General features: G+C 44.6%; 1 protein-coding gene across 1 annotated transcript in view; it reads right to left on the bottom strand.

Annotated features, from left to right (window-relative positions):
- The window catches only part of gpr137 (G protein-coupled receptor 137), a 43,441-nt gene that overhangs the window by 7,700 nt on the left and 14,587 nt on the right, over window positions 1-21,154 (bottom strand). Inside the window, exons 5-6 of the mRNA XM_037676042.1 lie at window positions 852-977; window positions 626-744 (exon numbers count right to left, since the gene is read on the bottom strand). Of these exons, the coding sequence (XP_037531970.1) occupies window positions 626-744; window positions 852-977 (245 nt within the window). The remainder of the gene's footprint in view (window positions 1-625; window positions 745-851; window positions 978-21,154) is intronic.

Raw genomic sequence — 21,154 nt, 5'->3', positions numbered from 1 at the left:
ACCCCAGGTTAGGGAGGCTGTCAAGCTGAAGAAGGAGTTCTATCGGGCCTTGTTGGCCAGTGGGACTCTGGAGGCAGCTGAGGAGTACTGGAGGGCCAAGCGGTGTGCAACCTTGGCTGTTGCTGAGGCAAAAGCTCTCTGTTTACCAGTCGGTCTACATTCTTACCCTCACCTATGGTCATGAGCTCTGGGTAGTGACCGAAAGAATGAGATCGCAGATACAGGCGGGTGAAATGAGTTTTCTTTGCAGGGTAGCTGGACTCTCCCTTACAGACAGGGTGAGAAGTTCAGTTATTCGGGAGAGACTTGGAGTAGAACCACTGCTCCTCCACATCGAGTGGAGCCAGTTGAGGTGGTTCGGGCATCTGGTAAGGATGCCTCCTGGGCGCCTCGCTCCGGGCATGTCCAACTGGGAGAAGACCCGGGGGAAGACCCAGAACACGCTGGAGAGACTATGTCTCTCGGTTGGCCTGGGAACGCCTTGGAAGTCTCCCAGAAGAGCTGGAAGAGGCTGTGGAGAGATGTCTGGGCCTCCCTGCTCAAGCTGCTGCCCCCGCAACCAACTTTGAAATAAGCAGAAGATAACGGATGGCTGGATGGATGAACGTATTTGTAGTAGCAGTACCTTGAATTATGGCTTGACTCTTGATCCCATGGGGCAGGTATGTCGTCATCACTAGTGTGAGGGTCATCAAAAAAATACGGACGAGGAAGGACCCTGTTATTGACGGCCATGCTTCTGGTCTGTGAATTGTATGGGAAATGAAAGATAAAAAGATGTGTGCAGATCTTGTTATAACACTTTCACTAGTAAACAGTCATGTGTCACAACTCTCAAACATTCTTCTCACCTCTTGAGAAGGTCTACGAACTCTTAGGATGAGGATTAGCAGGCTGGTTGGAAGCAGTTCCCATATGAAGAGGATGACACCAAAGGCAATGTAGCCCCTGTCACCAAGTTCCCTCTGCAGGTCAGCCTGAAAATAAAATTTAAAAAATAACTGAGAAAAGCAAATATACTTAGAAGTTTACATACACGGATCACGGGCATCCATAGTATACAGGTGCCTGTCATAAAATTAGAATATCATGAAAAGGTTTATTTATTTCATTAATTCCATTCAAAAAGTGAAACTTGTATATTATATTCATTCATTACACACACAGACTGATATATTTCAAATGTTTATTTATTTTAATGTTGATGATTATAACTGACAACTAATGAAAACCTCAAATTCAGTATCTCAGAAAATTATAATATTGTGAAAAGTGTAGATGAACAGATGCTGAGATATATTCATCAATTAAAACGGATTCTTTCATTTTTCTGGACTGAATATAAACGTGCATTGAATTTAATGAAATGTGGACGTGAGACGTTAATTATCTTTGACTCACCACGACAGTGGGTCATTTATTAACAGAATCAAGTTTAACACATCAAACATTTACATTAATTTGGCAAAATATGAAAATAACAACATAATTAATCAGCGAGCTGTACAATTATGATCAAGTATCCACACGGCGGTGGATGAGCACTTTACACAGACATTTCTAAAATATCTGGAATGATTTCTACTTGATAGAAGAATTTAAAGATGGAAAATGAAGTTTAAAGGGAGTAAAAGATGGTGTGTGAGGGAGAGTGTTGACCAGAACCGACACTCTCCATTCGAACCCAGCTTTCCTCGGTACGCTCGGTAGTGAACTTGACTCGTTACCTCTCTGAAGATGAATCAGCAGATACGGAGTTCCAGTTAACGCTACCTGTCCAGCGTCTCCATAGGATGGCTGTGACTCGTCCGAAGTAGTGACGATATCCCGTCTGACACAAGTTCACCTCAGCCAGTGGACCTCACATGAGTGGGGTTCGTCCGAGTTCCACTCAGAGGGAATAGATGTTATAATCCCAATCTCGGAAGAGCCTTATCATGGCTGGACTTCTGTTCTCCCAAACGACTGGAGCTGCAAACTCTCCAGCCCGACTCCAACGGCAACTCACAGAACTGAAACTTCACAGAACTGCTGCTCACAGAACTCACAGCTTCACCCAATTGCCACTTCACAGAACTGGGAGAACTAGGAAGTACCGACATTTTAAAGAGCTCTATTTCCGGTTCATTTGGGAGTCCCTGATTGGTCAATGTCGACCAGACAGGGGTGTGGTTTGTGACGTAAGAGGTTACTAGAAGTCAGAAAAACAGCAAGAATGTTATAGAACAGATTGAAACTGTTTTTCAGACAGGCGAGAGAAATGTTTGGGCGAGTTTGGAGAAACAGGTGCCAACTTCTCTGTTTACGTCTGAGAGGATTTAAAAACAAGACAGTTGTTCCAACACTTGTCTGCTTCGACTCCTGACCTTGGAAAACGTACACTGCTCATTCAAAGACAGGAAATCAGAAAATGCATAATTACTCTGTAACAGGCCTTAACATGAATTCTAACTTTGCATGAGGAAAAAATAATCATTGTTACTGTTTTACAGTTAATAAAATTGATTAGTTCACTGTAACATCTAAAATGTTTGAACTAAAACACTTTGATTATCAAACATTTGTAAAACAGTAATGATAATAGAAAAGAGAGTGTTCTTTCACTTGAATTTTCAAGAAAGAAAGTCTCAGGATGGATGAACCTGTATTTCTGGATTCAAATCAATGAAATGACAGTTTCTGTCCCACAAGGTGCCTAAGGTCAAGGTTTCGACATCAGGCCTAGTCCACTACAAAAGGTTCAATACTGAAGACACCTGGTGCCACACTCTGATCAGCTGATTAACTCAAAACACCTGCAAAGACCTTTAAATGGTCTCAGTCTAGTCCTGTAGGTCAGTGGTCCCCAACCACCGGGCCGTGGACCGGTACCGGCCGGTGGGTCAAATTATACCGGGCCCAGAGAAAAAAAACAACAAAAAAAACTTTTATTTTGAAAAATCACCCGATTCTGTCCACCACATGTGTCAATGAGTCACTCTTGACGCAGGTCAACATACACAAGTGGTAAGTTTCAGTTTCTGTTAGACGCATGCGCAGATTGGTTCTACATCGTCCGTTCAGGGGGAGTAATTCAGCTGCTGGTCTGGAGCAGACAGGACAGGAGGAGGCGCGCGGCCGTCTCTGCGCATTTGAAGGGTCACTGCATATTTTTCAACCCGCCTGACAAAGAGTGACTGTAAAACTATGAACTAAATAAAACTATCATTTTAAACAAAGCTTCCTAATATCACATCAGAGCTGGTTTTGTCTTGAACTTTTTTGAATTCACATCAGAGCTGGTCCTTTGCATTTCTGCTTCTGCGCTTAAAAAAAATCTCCGCCCCTAAAAGTTCAAAGTCATGGGAAATTATATTAAAAAACACAAATATAATTAAAGTTTTGCACGATGCATCAGTTCCTGTGCTTTTTGTACAATCTGGTGTGTGAATCAGTGCGGAGCAGGGAGGAGGAGGACGAGGCTCAGCTGACCCCGGTGAGGGATATACTCATTAAATGAGAAGTGATCCTGCACTTAATACACTTAAAAATCACACATAATGTGATTAAAAGTACATTTGAAATACAGGTGCTGGTCATAAAATTAGAATGTTGTGAAAAAGTTGATTTATTTCAGTAATTCCATTCAGAAAGTAAAACTTGTATATTCATTTGTTACACACAGACTGATATATTTCAAATGTTTGTTTCTTTTAATGTTCATGTTTATAACTGACAAATAAGCAACTGACCAATCAGCAAAATCAATTTGTCCTGAAGTGAACGTCCCTCACCTGCAGAGCTGCAGCGGTGTTGCATTACGAACGCTTTGCAGTCATTTCAATAATGACTTTACGTCTTTTGTTTCATGTTAATCTACTGTAATAAACCTTTGTAAAATACACCAGAATGCAGGAAATGGCATCTACTTTATCCAGAAATCACTGGGATAGGACCCTCAGCGGCAGTTAAAATGAGAACTCTGGCCACCGATGAAATTGTTTTGCTGGTGTCAAATAATTTCTCCTCTGAATGGATCGAAGAGTCCAAGCGGATATTTTTTTAAATGTGTCCAACTTCAACACGCTGTTAAAAGCACAAGGGACCTCAGAAGGACGTCAATAATATCAAAGATTAGCTGAACATAAGGATGCATCTGCGCTACTCAGCAGAGTTCAACAGCTGAGATGGGAGGTAACTAGGGCTGCAACAACGAATCGATAAAATAGATAAAAATCGATGATTAAAAGCGTTGGCAACGAATTTCGTTATCGATTCGTTGTGTTGCGCGATTATGCATCTTTCACGGCGCTGCGGAGACGTTTCGTTTTGTTCACGGGCAGTTCATTGTCAATGCTGACTGACTGAATAAAGTTTGAAAAAAAAATAAACTGCAGCGCGACTTGAACAGAGCGAGGGGGGAGGCAGAGTAGAGGCTGTTTTCAAAGGAAATTTAAGTAAATTTTACAAATGACCGACGCAGCGAAAACTGTTCGACCCAAGTCCTCCAAAGAGTGGGAGAACTTCACAAAGATAAAAAATGAGAAACTTGTCGCTTTGAAAATCGCCGACATGACACGGGAGGACCACGGAGATAAACGTAAACATGTCGGAGTCACGAGGAGGAGGAAGGAGCTGCAGCAGATACAACATGTTTCACTTCCAACTCGTGTTGCAGGTGAGTCTCTACAATTTAACACTTTGTTCTGTTTCAAGAGAGAAAACGTAACGTCAGTCTCTCTGGTAGATGAAGCTGCTTGTTTGTTTGTTTGTTTGTTTATCTGATTAATGACGGTGATAGAGAACGTGTGTTACTTTTTATTTAATTTAATTGGTACAAGCAGTGTTTAAATGTGATTTATAAATAAATCTAACACAAAGATAATAATTTAATGATTAAGCTTCAACTTTTAATTTGTTGGCAAAGTCTGAAGACACTGCAGGTATGGCAGGATGAATTGCATTTAAACAGGAATTAAAGTAATTTATTAAATCTACTCAAATGTGTGTAATTAAGTATTTTACATGCGTGTGTGTGTGTGCGTGCGTGTGCGTGCGTGCGTGTGTGTTTAATTGCTCTTTTAGCTACTTTGGCCTGAACCTAACGCTGTAAGTGAAACAAGGCATTTCTTGAGTTGCTGTAAATTATAATATAATACATATTTACTCTCTCATTCCAGAAAACAACAACAACAAACAACAACATCCTTCATAATGGACAGACATCATGGACACCACAGCAGCAGCTGTCTTCACTGAAACATCCTGAACATGATCGTCACTGACACGAGGCCTCTGTCCATGGTTGAAGACGAAGGCTTCACTACAATAATCCACACTTTTAATCCAGGTTACAATAATCCACACTTTTAATCCAGGTTACACTCTTCCCTCAATGACATATTTTACAAAGTAGCTACATACTGTGCAGGTATAAAGATACATTTGTATATATTTTTGTGTACATTTATTTTTCAAGCTATTTGACTAACTTTTATTTTTTATTATTCAATATTTTACTAACAGAATAGTAAAATAGCAACCTGTTTTTTGTGTGAATTGCTATGTCAGTCAAATGTTCAATTTTGGAATAAAGGGGTGGAAATTAAAACGTTGTGGGTTTTTTTGCCGATTCATCGATTAATCGAAAAAAATAATCGGCCAATGAATCGATTATTGAAATAATCGTTAGTTGCAGCCCTAGAGGTAACTAACCTGAGAGCAACCCTGGAAAATCAGAGATGTGAAAATGAAAACGTGAGGACGTCTGCAGCAGCTATGGAGCTCCGAGAGACAGTTTTGGAAAAACTACAAGTGAGCACACCTCCTGGTCAAGGAGATGATGGACGGGCCAATGCCCCTGTAAGGGTGATTCCGAGGGAGACACTGGAAGTGACAGCATCTGCTCCTGTACTACTGGGAAACTGCGAATATTGCATCCCTGGACCGAGTGAGGTCGTGAACGTCACAACACAGTGAAAACCCTCTGGTGGAATGTGCTGAGATTCTCTGGAGGATCCAGTCCAGATGAACTGTGAGCTTCAGAAATAGCCTCATACAACCAGTGTGAGAGGCGCTGGGTGGATAGAGGACGTCCTGAAGAGCTGTCCCTGTAATGCACGAACAGACGCGAATGGCAGCGCAGTGCGGCCGTGTGCGCCACGTAACACGAAAACGCGCGCACGGGACAGAGGAGGTGAGATGTTGCTTCCTCTTCAGAATTATGAGGAAGAGGATAAAACCCATCCAAGGTTATCACTCTCGATCTGAATGAGCTTGTGATGTTTTTCAGAGCAGTATTAAAACGCAGTACAGCTGAACTGTCGTCAGCTTGAATTCTGAGACATGAGGGAGTAACAGAGAGAGCAGACAATCACTCACTCTCTTTGCTGACGTCAGAGCTAACAGCAGGTCTGTTTTAATGACAGAAATTTAAGTGAAACCTGATCTAAAACCTCAGAATGAGCTTTGATCAGAGCGTGCAGGACCATCATTAGGTCTCACTGTGGAGCTAGTGGACATGACACCGGTCTGTGTCTCTGTACACCTTTCAGTAAATGCTTCATCAATGTGTGATTAAGAACTGTTCTGTCACCAAAGCCCTCGTGACAGGAAGAAATAGCTGCAGCATAAGTTTTAATTGTGCTGAATGCCAGATCTCTGTCCATCAGCTGCTGCAGAAAAGACAGCACGCCACCCTAGTGGCCATGAGATGGTCTCCATGCCTTTCTCTGCACACCAGCGCTGAAAGCTGTCCACTTGATGTGTACAGCGTTGTGGTGGAAGCAGCTCGTGAGCCCTGAACGTATGCACACATCCTGTGGGAGGCCCATCTTTTCTAAACGGATCTGTTCAGCGGACAGACCCAAAGATGCTGACCTATTTCTGGGTAACTCCTGATCGCTCTTCCTGCCTGGAGAAGAGCGCCACCCCCACAGCAGTTTCTACAGCCGACCCAATATCAGACGCTGCAGATTCGGGAACCACGGAGCGCATATGCGTTCAGGAGCTACGAGGATGACTGACGGTATTTCCTCCCGGACCCGGTCCAGAGTCCGTGATATCGGCAGTACTGGAGGAAACGCATAAAGGAGCATTTTTGGCCACGGGCTGTGAGCGAAGGCGTCCACTCCTAGTGGTGGGTCGCCTCGTGGGCTCGGTGAGAACCATAATTGACACTGGGCGTTCTCCCGTGTGGCGAACAGATCCACTGCTGCTTGGCCAAAAAACTGCTCCAAATCCGAGAAATCAGCTCGGGATGGAGGCTCCAGTCTCTGTGGCGGGGACCACCCCTCGACATGATATCCGCTCGCCTGTTCAGGATGTTGGGAATGCACACTGCTCTGATGGAGAGCAGGTTTCTGTGTGGCCAACACAACAGCTGTTTTGCGATGCATAACAGTTGGGCTGAGCGCACGTCTCCCTGACGGTTTATGTAAACTGCCGTCACCTTGTTGTCTGTGTGGATCAGAAAATGCTGATCCCGCAGCAGGGACAAAATGCTGAGTCACGTTTAAGACCGTGAAAACATTCTAGCACATTTATGTAAAGCGACATGTGGTCCAGCCACTGTGCTCCCACTGCTTGGGACAGACACATTCCTCCCAGCTTGACAGGAACGTGTCTGTGAAAACAGACGTGTGGCGTAGGCCTGCTGATGGGAACTCCCTCTGACAGAATGAGGGGTTCCCCAGTGATTCAGATCGGTTCTCACGGAGGGGGGTACAAAGATAATCCACCTCTTCTGGCGCACAGGATCTATGCGCAGGCGGGCGAACCATCTCTGAAGGCGTCTTATGTGAAGTAGGCCCAGTGGAACCATGATGTGGGCCGCTGACATCGCCCAGGAGTCGCAAGACAGGCAGAACTGTCACTATGCTGCAAGGTTTGACACGGAGGAGCTGAGCTGACAGAGCTTCGGCTCTCAGCTGTGATAAAGTTGAGTTTAGCTCCACTTCCAGATAAACAATCATCTGGGATGGACGAACGGAATTTTTCCCCGTTTATAGAAACCCCATGTTTAGCAGGTGTAACACAAGTGTTTTGGTCTGTGTGACTGCTTTCTAACTGGACCGAGCTAATAAGAGCAGATCGTCCAGATAAAAAGATTTCTCATTCCTGCCATGTGTAACGACTGCAGAGCCATCTCCACGCATTTCGAGAACGTGCGTGGGGTGTTTCAGAATGATGGAAATGTGAAAATATGCACTCTTCAGATCTATGGAGGTGAAAACCAGTCGTTCTGGTGAAGTTCTCCAGCAGCTGTTTGTCAGCATGTGGAATTGTCTCCCCATGATCGAATTGCTGAACATGAACAGGTCGAGAATGGATCTCATCCCTCCGTTTTTTTCTCAGAACCAGGAAGTAGTGGGAGGAAAAAACCCCGTATTTTCCTCTCCGTTGGGAACTCTGGAAATCACGTTTTTCGTCAGAAATTCCTGAACTTCTGACTAGAGAGACGAGCTCTGTTCTGGAGAAGACAGAACCGTCTCTATAATCCCTCTGAATGGTGGGGGTTGAGCTGCGAAATGCAGCGTGTAACCCCTGCTGATCAGTTGGTCCGTCCATCTGTCCAGGGAACACACTCGCTGCCACTCTGAGTAACGCTCGGAAAGCGGGCACGCATTTGTGTTGTGTCATGTTTCTCATGAACGTCAACCAGACTAAAAATTCTTACTGCCATCACTCGCTCCGGAAATTCTCCGAGGGGAACACAAGGGGGGCTCCGACAGAAAAAAAGGGCTGTATATGTGCCTCTGCACTGGGCCCAAGCTGCGATCTCACATAGAGCTGAGGTGAGCCGGCATGCACCGAGAGAAGGCGTGAGCGCTTTCTGAGTGAGACGCCGTTTCGGTGGAGGCTGCAGCTGTCAGATGAAAAACTTTACTTTCAGAGGTGTTTCTGTTTTATATCAAAAACATACATCATCAAAAAACACATACCTTCCCCTCAAGGATCTGTTACCTGGTGGAGGGGGCCGGCAGAGGAGCGGGGCGTGAAGTCGCTGCCGCAGCTATGAAGCGCCTCTGCTGCTGTTGTTGGCCAAGGCGGTCCCTCCAGTGGGTGGAGGGACAGATGGACTGTGACGTCACCAGATGGTGTACAGTCTCTGAGACCTCCTCGGACCTCTGCGATATCTCAAGGATGGTCCTGAAGTTGGCCCCGAACAGCGTCTCTGGGGTGATGGGGCCCTCCAGCAGGTCTTTCTGCAGCCTCTCGGACAAGGATGGCGAGAGGCGGAGCCAAGTGGTCCTCTGGATCATGGTCATCCAGGTGGCGATGCGGAACAGGCAGACCGCAGAGGTAGCACGTTTAAGATGACATCAGCAGCTTTACAGAGAGAGAGCTCTTTGTCTCCTCCAGCAGGTCTGCTTCCTCCAGCATCTTATGCCCCTTTTGCACTGCCCCTAATAAGCCCCAATTCTGGGTAGCCCGCCACAGAAAGAACCCTTTTGCACCAGCCCTTTAGCTAGTATATTTAGCTGATCTGAGGGTGATTCAGGACCTCTTTTCGTCCCTGCTTCTCTGGTGGGACCGAGCAAGCTCAGCTGAGCTGAGTTGGGACCAAAACATGAATGCAGGACTCTGATTGGTCAGGGGGAGGAGGCACTGGATCTCAGAAACTTTTCACTGAGCCGCCATTTGCAGTTTCTCTGGATGTGGAGCAGTGGCTGGATCTATTTTTAAGATTTTAAAAACACCAATGACAACACCGTGTTTAATTCTGAAGTCCAGGCGTTTTTTGTGTTTGGTGACCGACTACAAAATTGGAGCGAGTGTTGTCACCGCGGAGGATCATATGAGCTGCCGAGCCATTGAAGCCCGCGAGGCCGAACCCCGAGCCCCGGCCTCGCCTGTTCACAAAGGCCAGATTCGAGCCCTGGCAGGTGGGAGGACTGGGATGGAGGGACGGGGGGTGGAAACGTTTTTTTTTAAACATTTTATGTATAACATATAAGTTTTTTTTATCAGTGAAGATTAAAAATAAATAAACGGTGCTGGCTTTATCGTGAAATCCCGTTTTCCATTTGACTTTATTAAATAATTTGTTAATTAAAGTTAATTCAACTGAAAAATTATAAAAATACAAAATTATTGAATCTCTCAAATTTCCCTCCAACATGTTTAAAGAAGAGACACAGCCTTTGGCTCAACATTATTCTAACCCACAGATGTACAAATCACAAAACAAGCATTACACTTTAAATTAAAGCTTTAATTCAAAGTTAAAAATAATCTGTATACAATAAAAAAAGTTAAGTCTGGTCCTCTGGACGTTCAAAAACAAACAAACAAAAACAAAAATGTAGAAACATTTCTTCTCTCATCTGAAAGACATCTTCAGTCTGAGGAGCTGTATTCAGCTCAGTCTTATATAAATTTATACAGTGCCAAGTCACAACAGAATTTGTTTAAGGGCACTGAACAGAAATATTCATACAGTATATAAAATAAGTTAACAGAAACATTTATATATAAAAATAATAATTTAATATTATTTATCTGAGGAGCAGACTGCTCTCATTAGTAAGACTTGGATTCTGGACACACCTCCAGATTCGGTCCTAAAGTGCAGGTGCAAATCGTTGGTTACGTACTGTAACCCCAGATTCTATGAGTATAGGCGTAGCCCTTTAAGGCTGTCGCTGATGGGTTTTATCCCGTCATGCGAAGCATCGCACTGAAAAAATTTAGTCCACGCCCACCTGCTGTGTGGGCCCCAACCGGTCCGTATAAATTACGTTAACAACGGGTAATCGGCTCCCAAATAGCTGTTTCTTCAGCCATTTAGGAGCCAGTGAGGCCCGACGCTTAAAGGGCTATGCCTATACTCATAGAATCTGGGGCTACAGTACGTAACCAACGTTCTATTTCGTATAGGCTCCACCCTTTAAGGCTGTTGCTGGTGGGTTAAGGGCGAAGCAGATGTAGTCTCCGCCTCACTGGGTCCATTCGAACACCATAAGAAGCGCCCGCTTGCCCAAAAACAACATCTTGTCACTCAGCTGTCCATGTGCGTAAATACGCGTTGCGTAATTACGTGCACCATGCACAGACGCGCACTGCGTAATTTACGCGTTCCGAGTGCATGAACACCCTGGAAAGGTTTTCAACAGAAAAGAGGAGAGGCTGAAAAAGGCCGTGAACAGAGCAGATCCACGGCTCTTCAATAAGAACAGATTAATAATAAATGAACTGATTATTAATCAAATGAACTGATTGATGACCATAGAACAAGAACAACAGTCATAACCTGTGACTGATAACAACATTTCACACTGTAATGCATGCAGTCAGATGTGAGTTTAAACGAGATTCCATGAAACAACAATATTCATTCTGTTAAGGCACTAAGGACAGAATGCGTCATGGAATGAGCCGTCACATCACGTAAGTAGAAGTGAATAAATGAGCAGGGTGTTGACCACGCGGTCGCAGTACAAATAACCTGCATTGTCATACCATTATGCAAAGCAGTCAAAGATGCAATACCTCTGGTCGAGTGCGCCCTGAGGTTGTCAGGAGGCTCTAAATCTGATGCTCTGTAGGCTTCAGAAATGGCCTCACACAGCCAGTGTGACAGGAAATGGGGGGATAACGGGCGACCTGCAGATGCGTCTCTATAGTGCAAAAACAAATGTTGAGTCTGACGCAATGCCGCCGTGCGTGTTACGTAACACGTCAACGCACGTACAGGGCAGAGAAGATGGAAAGATGCTTCTTCTTCTGATTGTGGGGGAGGAGGGAAAAATCCCTCCAACGAAATCGCTCTTGATTTAAATTAGCTCGTGATGTTTTAGGCATAAACGCTGGATTAGTCCTCAAATCAGCTGAGCTGCCGTCAGTATAAGTTCTGTGACATGACGGAGCGACAGAGAGGGCAGATAAATCACTCACCCTTTTAACGGATGTTAAAGCCAGCAGCAGGGCTGTTTTAAGAGACAAAAATTTAATTGGAACCTGATCTAGTGGCTCTAATGGAGCTTTGATCTGAGCTCGCAGGACCAGCGTTAAATCCCACTGTGGAACAAGTGGGCGTGAAACAGGCCTGCGTCTCTGTACACCTTTTAGAAAACGCTTCATCAGCGGATGATTAAAAGCTGTTCTGTCCCCGAAACCTTCGTGACAGGAAGAGATGGCTGCAGCGTACGTTTTAATCGTGCTGAATGCCAGATTTCTGTCCATCAGTTCCTGCAGAAAGGTCAGCATGCCACCTAGTGGACATGAAGTGGCCTCTACACCTTTCTCTGTACAGCAGCACTGAAAAACTGTCCACTTTGATGTGTACAGCGCTGTGGTGGACGCAGCACGTGAATCCTGGATCGTGCGCACTACATCTTGGGAGAGACCCATCCTCTCCGAGCGGATCTGCTCAGCGGCCAGACTCAAAGGTGCTGGCCTATTTCTGGGTAACTCCTGATCGCTCTTCCCGCCTGGAGGAGAGCATCCTCCCTCCACGGCAGTTTCCACGGGCGCCCCGATAACCGGTGTTGTAGAACTGGGAACCATGGGGCGTTCAAGCGCTCGGGAGCCACCAGGAGAGCTGACAGTCCCTCCTCCTGAACTTGGTTCAGAAACCGTTATATCAGAGGGAGTGGGGGAAGTGCGTAAAGAAGCATTTTGGGCCACAGGCTGTGAGCAAACGCGTCCACCCCTAGCGGTGGTTCGTCCTGCGGGCTCAGTGAGAACCATAGTTGACATTGAGCATTTTCTCGTGTTGCAAACAGGTCCACGGCCGCTTTGCCAAATTTCTGCCATGTCTGAGCCATCAGCTCTGGATGGAGGGTCCAGTCCCCGTGACGCGGACCGTCCCTAGACATCACATCCGTCCCCTGTTCAGAACACCGGGGATGTACGCTGCTCTGATGGAGAGCAGATTTTGGTGTGCCCAACACAGCAGCTGTCTCACAATGTGTAACATTTGGGCTGATCGCGCACCGCCCCTGCCGGTTATGTATGCAACAGTCACTTACTGTCTGTGTGCGTCAACACATGATGATTCTGCAGCACAGAGGCAAAGTTTTGAATCACATTCAAAACCCCTGACACTCCAAAAACATTTACAAACCGGATTCCAAAAAAGTTGGGACACTAAACAAATTGTGAAGTGTGAATTGTGAATTGTGAACCAACAAAACTTTTATCCTCAGGGATTACTTTTAGGAGCACGATCTGGACTTTCTGTGCATCACAGAGACTTGGATGTCTCCGGGTGAGTCCAGCGCCTTGACGGAATTACTGCCACCGAACTGTCTGCGTTTTAACGCACCACGGCCATCAGGCCGGCGCAGTGGTGGATTATTAACAATATTCAAACCAACTTTTACTGTAAACAACTGTCCAGCCCAGTTTCCCGCGCCAGCTTTGAGCTGAGCGTCTTTGAACTCGGACATTCACCTCCGACGTTATTTGCACTTGTCTACCGTCCACCTCGGTCTAAGGATTTCATAAATGAGTTTTCTGACTTCTTGGCGAAATCACACCAAAATATGCGCATCTTGTCATTATTGGGGACTTTAATTTGCACATGTGCTGTCCTGAAAAGCCCTTGGTTAAGGACTTTTTAGATTTATTGGACTCATTTAATTTAACTCAACATGTAAACGGTCCCACCCAACAGCGTGGACATACACTGAACCTTGTTTTAACTCATGATATGGCTGTTAATAATCTTGTTATTGGTGATAATGTTTTTTCAGACCACATGCCAGTCCGGTTTGAGTTCACCCTCCCCCATCTAACTCCTAAGTCGTGCATTCCTACACGTAGTACTCGGACCATTAACCACTTCACTGCCACACGTTTCACAGATGTTTATAACTCTGAAATGATCATTCAGGCCCCAGTGTTTCTCACCACCACTGAGGAGCTGACATCCCAGTTCAACTCTGTCAGCTTAAAGACTAAGGATAATGTTGCACCTGTTAAAACCAAAAAAATCAAAAATCAAAGCAGAACCTTGGCTGAGTGACGTCACCAAGGCCGCTAGGCAGCAATGTAGAAGGGCGGAAAGAACGTGGAGGAAAGACAGGCTGCAGGTCTCTTTTCAAATACTTAAAGAGAGTTGGCGCCGTTATCAGAAAACAGTAAAAGCTGCTAAATCAAAATTCTTCTCTGATATAATTACCTCAAACTCTCACAACCCACATGTCCTCTTCTCCACCCTAAACTCTGTTCTCCACCTCACTGAACCATCACCTCTGGAAGCCTCGACTGAGCTGTACGACAACTTCTTACATTTCTTTTTGGAAAAAAATTGCGACCACCAGGGCTCTCATTTCCCCTCCATCTCATGACCCATCCATCCCACCTCAATCTGTAGCTCCTTTTGACCATTTTGAACCCATCACTCTATCTTCTCTAGAGCAGGTCATGTGCAGCTTGAAACCTTCTGGCTCCCCCTTTGATGTGGTCCCCCCTCGACTACTAAAGGAGGTGATTCCAACTCTAGGCCCATCCATTCTTGCCATAGTAAACAGTAGTTTATCCACTGGCGTGGTGCCAAAAACCTTTAAACATGCTGCCGTCCAGCCTCTCCTGAAAAAAAAACAAACCTTGACCCCTCAGTCGTGTCCAACTACCGGCCTGTCTCCAAACTCCCATTTGTTTCTAAACTACTGGAGAAAATAGTTGAGTCCCAGTTGAAGTGCTTCCTAGAGGATCACGCCATCTTAGAGCTATTACAATCTGGCTTTAAACCTCTCCACAGCACTGAAACTGCCCTGCTAAAGGTTTTTAACGACATCTTCAGATTCACAGATACCGGTGATTCTGTGCTGCTTGTCCTGTTGGACCTCACAGCTGCCTTTGACACCATCGACCATGAGATCCTCATTGCTAGGTTGGAGCAGTGGGTGGGCGTCACAGGATCAGCCCTCAATTGGTTCAGATCTTACCTCACTGACAGATCCTTTTGTGTCTCCATCAAGGATTTTAGTTCTGCAGAGGCAGAGCTTAAATGGGGGGTTCCGCAGGGGTCCATCCTGGGTCCCCTCCTATTCTCTTTATACCTGCTGCCGCTTGGTGCTATTTTCTGGAAACACAACATGCCCTTCCACTTCTATGCCGATGACTGTCAAATTTACTTCCCCCTAAGACACAATGGTACATGCTCTATTCAACCGCTGCTCAACTGCCTGGCTGACATCAGTGACTGGATGGCTTTAAACTTCTTAAGTTTCAATGAAAAGAAGTCTGAAGTCATGTTGTTCCCTCCCAACGACACGATCACAAACCACTGCATCGACCTTTCCGCTCTAACCCTGTCAGAAAACCAAAGAGTCACTAATCTGGGCGTGATAATGGACCCTTCCCTGAAGCTTAACAATCATGATCGTTAAATCATGCTTCTTCCAACTGAGGCGGCTGTCTAAACTGAAGCCCATATTGTCCAAAAATAACCTGGAGACAGTAATACATGCATTCATTACATCTAGGCTTGATTACTGCAATTCACACCTGTTTGGTATCAGTCAGACCTCCACTGCATGAGTACAACTGGTCCAGAATGCAGCAGCCCGATTTTTAACCAGTACAGGCAAAAGAGAGCACATCACACCAGTTTTGACCTCACTGCACTGGTTACCAGTTCATTTTTGAATCCAGTTCAAAATACTCATGTATGTCTACAAATCACTGAACAGTGTCTCCCCCCCCCCCCCCCCCAATCTCTCTGATCTGCTACAACCGTATGTCCCACCACGCTCCCTGAGGTCAGCGGACCAGTTGCTCCTCACAGTTCCAGGAACTCGTCTTAAGCGCAGAGGTGACAGGGCCTTCTCTGTATGGCAAGCCCTGTCAACATAAAATCGGATTCACCACGCTTACATTCCAAATATCTTAAACTGAGTTTTGACTAGACATATTAGTTATTTAAGATATCCTGAATTGCATTTTGACTAGTCAAAATACTTATTTAAGATATCTCTAATTACATTCTGACTAGTCAGAGAGTCAGAGTCAGAGTTTCTTTATTGTCATTCGCACCTCATGTGGTACATGTGGTGGAGCGAAATTATGTACACAGGGTCCCAGTTACATCCAACAATAAAATGTATAAGAAAAACAGTAATAACATCTAAGATATGAACTAAGAAAAACATCAACTAAATATACACTGAGCACTCATAACATAAAACATTGAACATCAGCACAAACATGAACATGAGTCTGTGAGCAGATGTGCACGCATGAACACATCAACATTGAAACAGATCAGCAGCAACATGAAACAGATCAGCAGCAACATGAAACAGATCAGCAGCAACATGATATGGTTTTTCACAGTGATTATTCTAGTTAGAGATTCATGAGTCTAACAGCCTCAGGGTAGAAGCTGTTCCTCAGTCTAGTGGTTCTACACTTAATGCTCCTTAACCTCCTTCCTGAGGGGAGTGGGGCAAAAAGTGTGTGTGCTGGGTGAGTGGGGTCCTTCATGATGCAGGTGGTCCTCTTCCTGCATCTGGAGGTGTAGATGTCTGTGATGGTGGGGAGACTGACTCCAACATCTTCTGTGCAGCCTTCACCACTCTCTGCAAAGCTTTTCTTTCTGCAGCTGTGCAGCCTCCATGCCACACATTGATGCTCGAGCACAGGATGCTCTCCTGACTAGTCATAATGACGTCAGATTTACCATTGAGTTGTATGGAGGCTTCAATTCAAGATATTTTAAACTGAATTTTGACAAGTCAAAAATACAGTTCTAGATATCTCTAAGTTAATTTTGACTAGTCATTATTTGCTTTCAAGATATCTCATTTTTAGTTCTGACTAGTCATAATTACAATTAAAGATATCTTAAATTACGTCATTATTCAAGATATCTTAAATGTATTTGTAGATATCACAAATGAAGTTTTGACTAGTGCAAATTAAATTGTAGATATCTTGATAGCAAATAACGACTAGGCAAAACTGACTTAAAGATATCTAGAACTGTACTTATGACTAGTCAAAATTCCTTTTAAGATATCTCAAAATGAATTCAAGATATCTTGAATATTTTATCATGTAGACGGCTTTTCTATTCAAGATATCTTGAATTAACATTTTGACTAGTCAGAATGACGATCAAGATATCTTGAATTGTTATTCTGACTAGTCAAAACGTTGGTTACGTACTGTAACCCCAGATTCTATGAGTATAAGCGTAGCCCTTTAAGGCTTTCGCTTGGTGGGTTTATTCCGTTATGTGAAGCATTAGCACTGAAAAATTTAGTCCACGCCCACCTGCTGTGTGGGTCCTACCCGGTCCATATAAATTACGTTAAGAGCGGGAAATCGGCTGCTAAAATAGCTTTTTCTTCAGCCATTTAGGAGCCAGTGAGGCCCGACGCTTAAAGGGCTACGCTTATACTCATAGAATCTGGGGTTACAGTACGTAACCAACGTTCTATTTCGTATAAGCTTCACCCTTTAAGGCTTTCGCTTGGTGGGTTAAGGGCAAAGCAGATGTGGTCCTCGCCTCACTGGGTCCATTCGAACACCGTATGAAGCAGAAGCTTGCCCAAAAAACGTCTTGTCACTCAGCTCCCTATGTGCGTAATTACGCATTGCGTAATTATGTGAGCCATGCACAGACGCATGTTGTGTAACTATGCGTTCATGGCTGAGCAGTATAGACAGATTAATAATAACAAATGACTGATTATCAATAAAATGAACTGATTGGTAACAATAGTCATGAACCGATTAGTGACAATAGAACCAAAATAACAGACGCAACTTGTGACTGATACACATCTCACACTGTGAAGCATGCCGACAGATGTGAGCTTAAACAGAGTTCCATGAAAAACAACAATATTCATTCTGTTAGAGCACTAAGGACAGAATGTGCCATGGAACAGGCCGTCACATCACATAGATAAAAGCGAATGAATGAGCAGGGTGTTGACCACGCGGCCGCAGTGCAAAAGTCCTGCATTGTCATACCATTATGCAAGGCAGTCGAAGAAGCGATACCCCTGGTCGAGTGCGCCCTGAGGTTGACAGGAGGCTCTAAATCTGATGCTCTGTAGGCTTCAGAAATGGCCTCACACAGCCAGTGTGACAAGCGCTGGGTGGATAACAGGCGACCTGCAGATGCATCTCTATAATGCACAAACAAATGTTGAGTTTGGTGCATTACAGCTGTGCGCGCTATGTAACACATCAACGCCCGCACCGGACAGAGAAGATGGCAAGATGCTTCTTCTTCTGATCTGTGGGGTGGAGGGAAAAACCCCTCCAACGATATCACTCTTGAATTAAAAGAGCTCGTGATGTTCTAGGCATAAAGGCTGGGTTTGGTCTTAAATCAGCTGAGCTGCCCGTCAGCCTGAATTCTAAGACATGACGGAGAGACAGAAAGGGCAGATGAAACACTCACCCTCTTAGCGGATGTTAAAGCCAGCAGCAGGGATGTTTTAAGAGACAAGAATTTAATTTGAACCTGATCCAGAGGCTCAAATGGAGCTTTGATCAGGGCCCGCAGGACCAGCGTTAAATCCCACTGTGGAGCAAGTGGGCGTGAAACAGGCCTGCGTCTCTGTACGCCTTTTAGAAACCGCTTCATCAGCGGGTGATTAAAAGTTGTTCAGTCTCCGAACCCTTCGTGGCAGGAAGAGATGGATGCAGCGTACGTTTTAATCGTGCTGAAAAGCCAACTTCCTGTCCATCAGCTGTGTAGAAAAAACAGCACGCCACCTAATGGACATGAGGTGGCCTCCACACATTTCTCTGTACACTAGCGCTGAAAAAACGGTCTACTTTGATGTGTACAGCGCCGTGGTAGATGCAGCACGTGAATCCTGGATTGTGCGCACTACTGTGGGAGACCCATCCTCTCTAAGCGGAACCGCTCAGTGGCCGGACCCACAGGTGCTGGCCTATTTCTGGGTAACTCTTGATCGCTCCTCCTGCCTGGAGGAGAGCGTCCTCCCTTCATGGCAGTTTCCACGGGCGCCCCGATAACAGGCGTTGTAGGGCTGAGAACCATGGTGTGTTCACGTGCTCGGGGGCCACCAGGAGAGCTGTCAATCCCTCCTCCTGAACTCGGTTCAGGAACCGTAAAATCAGAGGAGGTGGAGAAAACGCGTGTAGAAGCGTTTTGGACCATGGGCTGTGGGCAAATCATCCACCCCCAGTGGTGGTTTGTCTCGCGGTCTCAGGGAAAACCATAGTTGACACTGAGCTTTCTCTCGTGTCGCAAACAGGTCCACAGCTGCTTTGTCAAATTTCTGTCACATCTAAGTCATCAGGTCTGGATGGAGAGTCCAGTCCCCGTGACGTGGACCGCCCCTGGACATCACATCTGCCCCTTTGTTCAGAACACCGGGTATGTAAACTGCTCTGATGGAGAGCAGATTTTAGTGAGCCCAACACAGAAGCTTTCGCGCAATGTGTAACATCTGGGCTGAGCGCATACCCCCCTGTCGGTTTATGTATGCAGCAGTCACCTTGTTGTCTGTGTGAATCAACACATGTTGATTCTGTAGCGCGGGAGCAAAGTGCTGAATCACATTCAGTACCGTACGACACTCCAAAACATTTATGTGGGCTGATGTGTGATGGGGCCACAGCGCCCCTACTGCTTGAGATAGGCATGTCCCCCTCCAGCCTGACAGCGACGCGTCCGTGAAGACTGACACGTGACGTGGGTCTGCTGACGGGGGCTCCCTCCGACAGAACCAGGGAGTTTCCCCAGTGTCGGAGGTCTGCCCTCACGGAGGGAGGAAAACAGTGATCATCCGTCTCTTTGTTTTACTGGATCCATACGCAGACGCACAAACCACCTCTGGCGGCGTCTCATGTGTAATAAACCCAGCGGGACCACTATGTGAGCTGATGACATCATTCCTAACAGCTTCATGACAAAAACAGCTGTTACCACTCTGCCAGGTCTTACGTGGCGGAACTGGCCTCTTAAAGTGTCGATTCTCGTTTGTGATAAACGAGCCTTCATGGTGGTTGAATTTAACTCCACTCCCAGATAAACAATTGTCTGGGCCGGGAAAATCGAGCTTTTCTTCCAATTTATGGCGAAGCCCAGATTTGACAGGTGTGATGTCAACACCTGAGCCTGCATCATTGCTTCCTGTCTGGAACGTGACCGCCGCAGCAGGTCGTCCAGGTAAAACAAAACTCTCATCCCTGCTCTGTGTAACGGATGCAGGGCTGTCTCCACACACTGAGAACGTTTGTTTGTTTGTCATTTTTATTCATTTCATATTTAAAACACAAAAACAATTTAGAAACCAAATGAGAAAAAAAACACGTCATAAAATGAAAGGTAGCAGAAGAAGAAAAAATCTTATCATATCTGCCCCTTGTTTAAAACAAAATCAATTCAAACAATCAATTCAAACAATAATCATCTATAAGTAATATAACAAAATAATTAACTCATCACAATTTTACGTATTTATATGTATCTTTCCAAAATTTTAATCTTGATCATTTTCTTAAATATAGGCAATGACCTTACTTTTTTTACATCGTTTTCCAAACTATTCCACAGACCTATTCCCTGAATTGAAGTAGACCGCCCCTTTAAACTGGTTCTGTACTGTGGTTTAACAAAAATGTCTGTTCCCTTAAGATTATAGCAACTTTTCCTTTTTACAAAATACGTTTGAATATTTGAAGGTAGTGTGTAGTTCTGAGCTTTATACAGTACTAAAAGAATATTATAGTTAACCAAATCATGAAACTTCAGTAATTTCAATTGATAAAATAAAATACTAGATGGATAACAATAATGCTTTCTTGTGATAATTCTTATAGCTCTTTTCTGCAAAATAAAAATGGGCATCGTTATAGTTTTACATGCTGTTCCCCAAACATCACCACAATAAATTAAATGTGGGACTATAATTGTATTATACAGCAAATACAAGGCTTTGTCATTCAATAAGTCCCTTACTTTATACAGTACTGCGGTGGATTTAGATATTTTAGTTTTTACAGAATTTATGTGCTGTTTCCATGACAGTTTATCATCAATAATTACACCCAAAAACTTCACCTCACCTACTCTGCATATCTCAACACCATCAACTCTAAAAGGAACATCGACAGTTATCTTTTTTTTTTTACTAAATATCATATAATTAGTTTTATCTAGGTTCAATGATAACTTGTTTAATTTAAACCAATTTTGTATTTTGACAAACTCCATCTTCATTAACTCAAA

Source organism: Nematolebias whitei, chromosome 4, assembly GCF_014905685.2.
Source record: "Nematolebias whitei isolate Nwh7 chromosome 4, NemWhi1, whole genome shotgun sequence".
In the NCBI taxonomy this organism is placed as follows: domain Eukaryota; kingdom Metazoa; phylum Chordata; class Actinopteri; order Cyprinodontiformes; family Rivulidae; genus Nematolebias; species Nematolebias whitei.
This window is presented reverse-complemented; position numbering and strand designations above follow the sequence as displayed.